We start from the raw sequence: 12,304 nt of genomic DNA, 5'->3' as shown, positions 1-12,304 counted from the left end.
CTGAAAATCTGTTAATTGTTGTAAAAATCTTATTTTTGTGGGTATTATTTATGCAAAAACACAAGATGGGTGTCTGCCATTCGCCTTGACACCGATAAAATACAAAGGAAGGGAAAGTCGAACCTGACTGTAAATATCAAATAGCTTGATAACATTACCAGTGCACGCTCATAGGTGGGTGTCGGGCAAGATTTCATTTTCAAAAGTTCTGTGTTGTATTGCCAACTCCATCCATTGTCTGGCATTCTCAGGATTTCTTCCAGACAGGAGCGAGCGCTCGAGCTGGATTACGTCACTTCTTGCAGTGTACGCGTATCCCACGCTGCTGCTGCGCTCGAGCCGCTCATTCAGAGCGAGGAGCCAGGAATGTCATCTCTGACTCATTAACGACTTCCAAATATACTCTTCCTTTAGATATTAAAGGATAAAACATAACTTCAGATGAATTCAGTTTGCAGTATCCCTGTTCAAATTCGTCTTGTTTTGGCAACAAGGAATGTTGGCAACTACTTGAGTAGCAGAAAGTTGTGAGAAGGTGAGTTTCCATGTAGGGCTGTCTGTAGGCTAATTACCCTGCAATCGTTTTTAGAGTATTGATGTTAATTTTCACATTCTGTTATAAATTATGCATTTGCTTAAACATTTTACTTGAGAAGTGGATTAATTGAATAAGCCTATTGACAATAATTTACAGTAGGCTATTTCTATTCTTCCTCTCAAATGATCGCAAGTGTAGCTTGCAACAGGACAGTTATAGTTTACTTGTTTTATGCCTGTTAGAGAGAGTGCCTGCGTGTGAGAGTGCTCTATTATCCTACATTTTGACATTTTTGTCATTTAGCAGACGGATCTTACCCAGAGCGATTTACAGTCGGCTGTGGGATTTATTTAAGATACTCTTGAAACGTTTAATTGGATTTGGGGATTTGGCTTAAGTTGGCAGCATACCTAAGCATAGTAGTTCTCAAAACATACATCCAACTGCAATTTATTCACACTTGAGTCATAATTTCTTTTAGGAACTATGTTGATATACGAAGCCAACATGGGAATGCTCTTCACAGCAATTGTTATGCAGATCTTATGGAGTTGCTCAGGAATACCTGGACAGCAGACATCACCATTTCAATTTACACAAATAGTATACAATACCACTATATATGAAAACTCAGCTGCTAAAAGCTATGTAGAATGTCCAATTAAAATGGGAATATACATCACAGACCCATCCTGGGACATTCAATACAAAATAGAATCTGGAGATGGTGAGGTTTTATTCAAGGCTGAAGAATATGTACTGGGAGACTTCAGTTTCCTGCGAATTAGGACCAAAGGAGGCAGCTCTGCTATACTCAACAGGGAAGTGAAGGAGCACTACTCACTGAGAGTCAAAGCACTAAAATGGAGCACCAACGCTGTCGCTCAAACAAGAGTTCACGTGCGAGTTCTGGACACCAATGATCTCCGGCCACTTTTCTCACCAACCTCCTACACTGTTTCCGTGCCTGAAAACGCTGCCATCAGAACTAGCATCGTGAGAGTCACCACCACCGATGCCGACGTCGGCTCAAATGCAGAGTACTATTTCAGATTGGGAGGAGAACACACCGATATGTTTGCCATTCATCCCACCAGTGGGGTGATTACTCTCATGGCCAGGCTGGATTACGCTGAGCGGAGGCTGTTTGAGATGGATGTCTTGGCTGTAGATCGGGGCATGAAACTCTATGGGAGCAGTGGCTTCAGCAGCACAGCCAAGCTGACGGTCAGGGTACTGCAGGCCAATGAGCACGCTCCCGTCCTCACAGCTGTTCCCTTAGCTCCATCAGCCACAGACACTGACCCTACATATGCACTAGTAACCTTGGAAGACAATGATCAAGGGCCTAATGGTGAGATAGCGTCACTGAGTATAGTCGCTGGGGACCCACTCCAGCAGTTTAGGGCAGTGAAAACCAGCCTTGGTGGAAAAGAATACAGGGTCAAAGCCATTAAGGATGTGGACTGGGATAGTTGTCAGTTTGGATGCAATCTTACACTACAGGCCGAGGATAAAGGTAGCCCACCACAGTTCTCCCTCGCTGAAGTCATTAGAGTGCAATCCCCACGTGTTGATGTAAGGGCTCCTACATTTGAAAAAAACATTTACAGAGTCAACCTGACAGAATTTGCCCCGCCCAACACTTTTGTTGTAATGGTGAGAGCTATGCCAAATCACCCCATGTTAAAATACTCCATCAAATACCCCAAGATCCAACAGATCACTCATCCTTTCACTATTAATTCAAACACAGGCTTGATAACAACAACTGCAGCTATCCAAGCCGACCGTGCCAGCAAGTATGACTTTGAGGTGATTATTAACCAAGAACAAGCATCAACCAGGGTGGTCATCAACGTGATTGATGTGAATAATAACGCACCAGTTTTTCAGCAACCGTCCTACAAAGGCAATGTCAATGAAAATGTACCAGTGGGGACCAGCATCCTCACGGTCAGTGCTAGTGACATGGATGAAGGAGAGAATGGTTACGTTACTTACACCATCGCCAATGTAAACCCACCACAGCCTTTTACCATAGATTACTTCACAGGTGTCATCAGCACTGCCAGAGAATTGGACTATGAAAGGATGCCACGGGTTTACAACCTCCGAGTCAGAGCTTCAGATTGGGGCTCTCCTTTCTGCCGTGAAGTGGAGACTCCAGTTTCTATTACACTCAACAACCTCAATGACAATGAGCCCTTGTTTGAGAAGGTTGACTGTGAAGTGAGCTTACCAAGAGACTACAGGGTGGGTGGGCAGATAGCCGCGGTGTCTGCTATCGATGCAGACAACATGGAAGGGGTTCAGCATGTAGTCATAGATGGTAACAGCCTTGGTCTTTTTGACCTGACACCAGACACTGGGCTGTTATCACTCAAGTTGCCCTTACATGACGGCGAGGCTGCAAGTTTGTCCTTCCACTCCTTACAAATTAGTGCCAACGATGGGGAGACATCAAGTAAGCCAATGTTTGTGAACATCACAGTCCTGTCTGGTTCAGGAGCCGTCTTCGAACAGTGTGTGGATACAGGAGTGGTTGGGCGTATGGCTGAGAAGCTGCTTCTTGGCACCATGCCCCACTCTCAAAGGGAAGATCATTTTGAGGACATTCATTCAATAAATAATTATTCTCCTCACTTTGTGGACTCTACTCCTAAGGTCATTGAGGTTAAAGAGGACCTACAAGTTGGGATGAGGATAGCTCATCTAAGTGCCATAGACGCAGACAGTGGCTTCAGTGGAACATTGATGTTTGTGATATCTGGAGGAGATGTTGAGAGTCGTTTCATGATTGAAATGGACACTGGTTGGCTAAAGATTATGGAGCCGTTAGACAGAGAAATAACGGATCAATATACTCTCAACATCACTGTGTATGATCTGGGAATACCACAGCGGTCAGTGTCACATGTCTTACAGATCAATGTCCTGGATTCAAATGACAACAGCCCAAACTTCCTCCAGAATAGCTACACTGTATCGATAAGGGAGGATACAGACGTAGGAACAGCTGTCATTCAGGTTGATGCTACAGATAAAGATTCAGGGGCCAACAGAATCATCAGGTATTCATTGATGGCTGAGTCCGATCACTTTGTCATAGATGACCAGACGGGAGTGGTGAAGGTTAAAAGTCCATTGGACCGGGAGCTACACCCAACAATTATCCTAAAAGTTGTGGCCTGTGATCAGGCAGTTGATGAACTTCAGATGATTTCTACAGTATCTCTGAAAATAGTGTTAGAGGATGTCAATGACAACCCTCCTAGGTTTTTCCCCCTCCTCCAGCGCGTGAAGGTGCGGGAGGACCTCCCGCTAGGGGCGGTGGTGGTCTGGCTACAGGCCCATGACCCTGACCAAGGTCAGTCTGGACAGGTCCGTTTCAGCCTGCTGGACAATGGAGATGGAGACTTTGATGTTGATAAAACAAACGGTGCTGTTCGTATATTAAGGACCCTGGACTTTGAGAGGAGACAAGTGTATAACCTGACAGCCAGAGCCAAAGATAAAGGGAAACCTGAGTCGTTGTCCTGCACCTGTTTTATTGAAGTCTACGTAGTAGATGTGGATGAGAATCTGCACCAGCCTCGGTTTGCATCTTTTGTGGATAAGGGAAGTGTGAGAGAAGATGCTCCTATTGGCACAACTATAATGACAGTTACTGCACAAGACAATGACCAAGGTAGAGATGGAGAAATACGCTATTCTATAAGGGACGGATCAGGCCTCGGAGTATTCACCATAGATGAAGAGAGTGGTAAGAGATTTCTTCTTTTTAAAATGATTTTCCCACAAAAATGATAACATTTAAACCTAACCCTGCTATAGCATTGAAATGTACTATATATTGCATGTTGTAACCAGGTGAATGCAAAAATATATGCATATATTTTCTTGTTTGGCCAAAACATTTGTCCCTTTAGGCCAACACAACCCTTTATCAGTGAGGTATTTAAAACCTGGTTATTCTTCAACTTACTTTGCATTTTCAATTATGTTTTTGACTTATATCTGGACTTTCAGCCTGTAATGTTTGCTATGTAAAGTAGAGAGCACAGAGCTGGGATCTCGAGCCATGTGAGAGACCAGAGTTCCCAGTGATGCCTTGCTCAGTGGAAGCTCAGCCCAAACTGTGACTGACATGAAACATGCTTCTTCTCTTTCTCCTCACAGGTGTCATACAGACACAGGAGCTTTTAGACCATGAGACCACCAATCGTTACTGGCTGACTATCTATGGCACCGACCTAGCTGTGGTGCCTAAGTCGTCCTTCATGGAGGTCTACATTGAGGTTAGTTTATTGTTGGATTGTGTTACTTTTTGTCCATGTCCCTCTTTTTTATTTCTCTTAATGCACACACTGTAGCACTTTGCGATTGTTTTTCAATGACATCCATGTTCGAAATCTAATGTATGAGTATTTATTATTCAGGTTGAAGATGTCAACGACAACGCACCACAGACCTCCGAGCCAGTCTATTACCCTGAGGTCATGGAGAATTCCCCCAAGGATGTATCTGTTATCCAGGTCCATACTTCTCCAAGTAAAGAAGCACTTTTGTAAACTTCCACTGTCCTCCGAGAGATGCTGAGTGTTCTCTCCCCTTCTGTTATCCAGGTGGAGGCGGTGGACCCTGACTCTGGAAACAGTGACCAGTTCTACTATAAGATAACCAGCGGGAACCCACAGGGATTCTTCAGCATCGACCACCAGACTGGTGCGATCCTAAACACTATTCATGCATTTCTACAGTGTTTCTTCTTTTAAAAGTTGTGGCGCACTGCAGCACAGCTAGCGGGGTGCCACAGAATTCTATGGCACGTTATTTAAGTGTCAGCCATTGTTGCCAGAATGACGCAATTTACCACAATCTGCCACCATCTACCACAAACGGTCGCGGCATAAGCTCAAAACTTTTAAAGGAATATCCTCACTATGCTTTGTATTGTTACACACTGAACTTTGTGTGGGACTGTCCTATTGCGTCATCATGTTTAACTGATTTTAGCCAAAGTGTTGTACTTTTCGTTATACTGTAAACCATTTGATGTCATAACAAGCGCAACATCCCTGAAAAGTTTTGCACAGTAGGCTAATTTAAACATGAGTTTTCAGTTTGCATAGACATCACACTCAGTATAAACTCTTCTCATGGAAGCGCTCCTGTTATGCAAAGTTTTATGGCAGCACTCCCTGTAAAGTAAATCTAACATTGCTAGTCCAGTGTAGAGATAGTGTTGCTGTCTGTCCAGCATATATCTCTGTGTTTCATGTCAGTGTCATCTGGGTGAGCCTGGTCCCAGATCTGTATGTGCTTGTTTAGCCAACTCCTTGTTATGTCATGAAACAGTCAGAGGACTTGGCTAATGCAAATACAGATCTGGGACCAGGCTAGAGATTGATGGCCACACCATGTAATTTAGTTTATTTCTAACACTACACTACTTTCTGTTGTGTCCATGAGAAAGCCCTTGTTCACCCAGCCAACAGGGTTTACTGACCATGAGAAAGCCCTTGTGCACCCAGCCAACACAACAGGGTTTACTGACCATGAGAAAGCCCTTGTGCACCCAGCCAACAGGGTTTACTGACCATGAGAAAGCCCTTGTGCACCCAGCCAACAGGTTTTACTGACCATGAGAAAGCCCTTGTGCACCTAGCCAACAGGGTTTACTGACCATGAGAAAGCCCTTGTGCACCCAGCCAACAGGGTTTACTATCCATGAGAAAGCCCTTGTGCACCCAGCCAACAGGGTTTACTGTCCATGAGAAAGCCCTTGTGCACCCAGCCAACACAACAGGGTTTACTGACCATGAGAAAGCCCTTGTGCACCCAGCCAACACAACAGGGTTTACTGACCATGAGAAAGCCCTTGTGCACCCAGCCAACAGGGTTTACTGACCATGAGAAAGCCCTTGTGCACCCAGCCAACAGGGTTTACTGTCCATGAGAAAGCCCTTTCACTGTAAATCAACCAACTTCTACCGCTGCACACACAGCCAGTGGATGCATCCCCGACGCCACCCTATTCCCTATATCGTGCACTTACTTTTGACCAGAGTGCTGATCAAAAGGAGTGCAATATGTAGGTAATAGGGTGCCATTTGAGACAGGGACTGTGTCTGGTTTTAGCTACCAATTCTCTGAAGAGAACAATGTCGGCGTTTTTACAAAAAAAGACCCTGTGGAGAACAGCCAAGTAGGAAATGTATTCCTCCTCTAACAACTTCCAGACAGTCCTACTGTAGTCTGTAGACCTATAATAGGTTACCTATCCTTAGCTACAGTATTAGAATATGTTTTCCCTCTGATACAGTAAATCTTGTCTTGTTTCTTTATACTATAACTGTTGAGAAGAATAAGTTACTTCCATTATGTCATTATTTAGTTACTTCATTGTTAATTCAAGTAGCAATCAAGAACCTTCCCAGCCCTATGTTGTGGTGGACTTTCCCCCTCCATAACTAACATAATGCTATGCTATCAACAGGCTTGGCTTACAAAATGTATGTTTTTCCCACTGCTAATCATACATTGCACATTAAACAGCCATCGTTTATGTGGTTTCAATGGGCAAGTGGACTCCACATTTAACCTAACAAGCATCCCGTTAAGTCTTGGGAAAAAACTGTTTTCCTTTCCTCAGAATATGGCACAAATTTGTTGTAATGGAAGTGGTTAATTTCTTTGGGCTTATGTGCATGAATTTGTGTATAAAACCTGTGTTTATGGCCCTGTGTTTAAGGACCATATATAAAGTAGAACATGTCTGAAGGTCTATTCCAGCTCCTCAGGGCTGGGTGGAGCTGGGTACAAGACAGAAACATTCTACAGTATGCCTCTGAAACATACCCATGTTGATTTGCCTTTGAATAACATTAACCCACATTATCAGTGATGCAAATAGGAGTTTTGCAAGAACAGAGGAGTATCTTACATGTAGATCATGACTGTATTAATACAGTCTGTGTTTGATGTCTGACCTGACAGGTTTGGTGACAACCACTTCCAGAAAACTGGACAGAGAGCAGCAAGAGGAACATACACTGGAGGTGAACCATCTTTTATACGTAGTGTCATCCTATTGGACGTTCTGGAAATCAATATCCAATTAATCAAAATATGAATATCTAACATACTGTAAAAGTGACACCTAATGCTTGCTTGACCCTTTCTCTCCTTCCTCACTCCCAGATCACAGTAACAGACAAGGGCGTCCCAGCCAGGTCCACAGCTGTCCGGGTGGTGGTGAGGGTGCAGGATGAGAACGACAACACCCCACAGTTCCTGGAGGAGATCTATAAGGTCCAGCTCCCAAAGAGGGTCAGGGACAGGTCAGAGAGGGCCAGGGACAGGTCAGAGAGGGACAGGTCAGAGAGGGACAGGTCAGAGAGGGACAGGGACAGGTCAGAGAGGGACATGTCAGAGAGGGACAGGTCAGAGAGGGACAGGTCTGATGGAGACAGGGACAGGTCGGAGAGGGACAGGTCAGATGGAGACAGGGACAGGTCAGAGAGGGACAGGTCAGAGAGGGACAGGTCAGATGGAGACAGGGACAGGTCAGAGAGGGACAGGTCAGATGGAGACAGGGAGAGACCAACAGAGAGGAGGGGGGTTGCTAAGAGAGAGCCCATCTACAGAGTGATCGCCTCTGACAGAGACACGGGCCCCAACGCTGAGGTGTCCTACAGCATCGAGGGGGGAGACGAGCAGGGGAGGTTCTTCATCGAACCCCAAACTGGCCATGTGTTCTCCAGAGAGATTGTCTTGGCAGGACAGCATGCCATCCTTACAGTAAGTCTGTACAGTTGCAGTAGCTACTTTGGTATTACATCTGTTTAGCGATGAGATGTATTCAATTATCTATCATATCTATATATCCATTCAACACCAGCCTGCAGCTTCAAACTTTGTTTAAATATGAACTAGTTAAAGACATGCAATATGTCTGCTCAACATGTGTATTAAGTCTGCTCAACATGCTACTGATGTATAACATGTGTATTAAGTCTGCTCAACATGCTACTGATGTATAACATGTGTATTAAGTCTGCTCAACATGCTACTGATGTATAACATGTGTATTAAGTCTGCTAACATGCTACTGATGTATAACGTGTATTAAGTCTGCCAACATGCTACTGATGTATAACATGTGTATTAAGTCTGCCAACATGCTACTGATGTATAACATGTATTAAGTCTGCCAACATGCTACTGATGTATAACATGTGTATTAAGTCTGGCAACATGCTACTGATGAATAACATGTGTATTAAGTCTGCCAACATGCTACTGATGTATAACATGTATTAAAGTCTGCCAACATGCTACTGATGTATAACATGTGTATTAAGTCTGGCAACATGCTTCTGATGAACAGTATAACATGTGTATTAAGTCTGCCAACATGCTACTGATGTATAACGTGTATTAAGTCTGCTCAACATGCTACTGATGTATAACGTGTATTAAGTCTGCTCAACATGCTACTGATGTATAACGTGTATTAAGTCTGTTCAACATGCTACTGATGTATAACGTGTATTAAGTCTGCTCAGCATGCTACTGATGTATAACGTGTATTAAGTCTGCTCAACATGCTACTGATGTATAACGTGTATTAAGTCTGCTCAGCATGCTACTGATGTATAACGTGTATTAAGTCTGCTCAACATGCTACTGATGTATAACGTGTATTAAGTCTGCTCAACGTGCTACTGATGTATAACGTGTATTAAGACTGCTCAGCATGCTACTGATGTATAACGTGTATTAAGTCTGCTCAACATGCTACTGATGTATAACGTGTATTAAGACTGCTCAACATGCTACTGATGTATAACGTGTATTAAGACTGCTCAACATGCTACTGATGTATAACATGTGTGTTAAGTCTGCTCAACATGCTACTGATGTATAACGTGTATTAAGTCTGCTCAACGTGCTACTGATGTATAACGTGTATTAAGTCTGCTCAACGTGCTACTGATGTATAACGTGTATTAAGACTGCTCAACATGCTACTGATGTATAATGTGTATTAAGTCTGCTCAACATGCTACTGATGTATAACGTGTATTAAGTCTGCTCAACGTGCTACTGATGTATAACGTGTATTAAGTCTGCTCAACGTGCTACTAATGTATAACGTGTACTAAGTCTGCTCAACGTGCTACTGATGTATAACGTGTATTAAGTCTGCTCAACGTGCTACTGATGTATAACGTGTATTAAGTCTGCTCAACATGCTACTGATGTATAACGTGTATTAAGTCTGCTCAACGTGCTACTGATGTATAACGTGTATTAAGTCTGCTCAACATGCTACTGATGTATAACGTGTATTAAGACTGCTCAACATGCTACTGATGTATAATGTGTATTAAGTCTGCTCAACGTGCTACTGATGTATAACATGTATTAAGTCTGCTCAACATGCTACTGATGTATAACGTGTATTAAGACTGCTCAACATGCTACTGATGTATAATGTGTATTAATTCTGCTCAACATGCTACTGATGTATAACGTGTACTAAGTCTGCTCAACATGCTACTGATGTATAACGTGTATTAAGTCTGCTCAACGTGCTACTGATGTATAACGTGTATTAAGTCTGCTCAACATGCTACTGATGTATAACGTGTATTAAGACTGCTCAACATGCTACTGATGTATAACGTGTATTAAGTCTGCTCAACATGCTACTGATGTATAACATGTGTATTAAGTCTGCTCAGCATGCTACTGATGTATAACGTGTATTAAGTCTGCTCAGCATGCTACTGATGTATAATGTGTATTAAGTCTGCCAACATGCTACTGATGTATAACGTGTATTAAGTCTGCTCAACGTGCTACTGATGTATAACGTGTATTAAGTCTGCTCAGCATGCTACTGATGTATAATGTGTATTAAGTCTGCTCAACATGCTACTGATGTATAACGTGTATTAAGACTGCTCAACATGCTACTGATGTATAATGTGTATTAAGTCTGCTCAACGTGCTACTGATGTATAACGTGTATTAAGTCTGCTCAACGTGCTACTGATGTATAACGTGTATTAAGACTGCTCAACATGCTACTGATGTATAATGTGTATTAAGTCTGCTCAACATGCTACTGATCTATAACGTGTACTAAGTCTGCTCAACATGCTACTGATGTATAACGTGTATTAAGTCTGCTCAACGTGCTACTGATGTATAACGTGTATTAAGTCTGCTCAACATGCTACTGATGTATAATGTGTATTAAGACTGCTCAACATGCTACTGATGTATAACGTGTATTAAGTCTGCTCAACATGCTACTGATGTATAACATGTGTATTAAGTCTGCTCAGCATGCTACTGATGTATAACGTGTATTAAGTCTGCTCAGCATGCTACTGATGTATAATATGTATTAAGTCTGCCAACATGCTACTGATGTATAACGTGTATTAAGTCTGCTCAACATGCTACTGATGTATAACGTGTATTAAGTCTGCTCAGCATGCTACTGATGTATAACGTGTATTAAGTCTGCTCAACATGCTACTGATGTATAACGTGTATTAAGTCTGCTCAGCATGCTACTGATGTATAACGTGTATTAAGTCTGCTCAACATGCTACTGATGTATAACGTGTATTAAGTCTGCTCAACGTGCTACTGATGTATAACGTGTATTAAGACTGCTCAGCATGCTACTGATGTATAACGTCTATTAAGTCTGCTCAACGTGCTACTGATGTATAACGTGTATTAAGACTGCTCAACATGCTACTGATGTATAACGTGTATTAAGACTGCTCAACATGCTACTGATGTATAACATGTGTGTTAAGTCTGCTCAACATGCTACTGATGTATAACGTGTACTAAGTCTGCTCAACATGCTACTGATGTATAACGTGTATTAAGTCTGCTCAACGTGCTACTGATGTATAACGTGTATTAAGTCTGCTCAACATGCTACTGATGTATAACGTGTATTAAGACTGCTCAACATGCTACTGATGTATAACGTGTATTAAGTCTGCTCAACATGCTACTGATGTATAACATGTGTATTAAGTCTGCTCAGCATGCTACTGATGTATAACGTGTATTAAGTCTGCTCAGCATGCTACTGATGTATAATGTGTATTAAGTCTGCCAACATGCTACTGATGTATAACGTGTATTAAGTCTGCTCAACGTGCTACTGATGTATAACGTGTATTAAGTCTGCTCAGTATGCTACTGATGTATAATGTGTATTAAGTCTGCTCAACGTGCTACTGATGTATATCGTGTATTAAGTCTGCTCAACATGCTACTGATGTATAACGTGTATTAATTCTGCTCAACATGCTACTGATGTATAACGTGTATTAATTCTGCTCAACATGCTACTGATGTATAACGTGTATTAAGTCTGCTCAACGTGCTACTGATGTATAACGTGTATTAAGTCTGCTCAACATGCTACTGATGTATAACGTGTATTAAGTCTGCTCAACATGCTACTGATGTATAACGTGTATTAAGTCTGCTCAACGTGCTACTGATGTATAACGTGTATTAAGTCTGCTCAACATGCTACTGATGTATAACGTGTATTAAGTCTGCTCAACATGCTACTGATGTATAACGTGTATTAAGTCTGCTCAACGTGCTACTCATGTATAACGTGTATTAATTCTGCTCAACGTGCTACTGATGTATAATGTGTATTAAATCCATTTAGCACAAGGCAGCACCTTAAGTATTTTTATTAAT

The 12,304-nt window shown here is 42.3% G+C and overlaps 1 protein-coding gene across 1 annotated transcript in view; it reads left to right on the top strand.

The window, feature by feature from the left end:
• Nucleotides 1–953: 953 nt before the first annotated feature.
• The window catches only part of fat1b (FAT atypical cadherin 1b), a 56,565-nt gene continuing 45,214 nt past the window's right edge, over nt 954–12,304 (top strand). The window contains exons 1-6 of the mRNA XM_082956014.1: nt 954–4,304; nt 4,721–4,839; nt 4,981–5,076; nt 5,167–5,266; nt 7,541–7,602; nt 7,745–8,344. Of these exons, the coding sequence (XP_082812140.1) occupies nt 1,025–4,304; nt 4,721–4,839; nt 4,981–5,076; nt 5,167–5,266; nt 7,541–7,602; nt 7,745–8,344 (4,257 nt within the window). The 5' untranslated portion in view covers nt 954–1,024. The remainder of the gene's footprint in view (nt 4,305–4,720; nt 4,840–4,980; nt 5,077–5,166; nt 5,267–7,540; nt 7,603–7,744; nt 8,345–12,304) is intronic.

The sequence above is a fragment of the Salmo salar genome, chromosome 09, assembly GCF_965601325.2.
Source record: "Salmo salar chromosome 09, fSalSal1, whole genome shotgun sequence".
Taxonomy (NCBI): Eukaryota; Metazoa; Chordata; class Actinopteri; order Salmoniformes; family Salmonidae; genus Salmo; species Salmo salar.
Note: the sequence above shows the minus strand (reverse complement) of the source record. Positions and strands in the feature narration are given on the sequence as shown.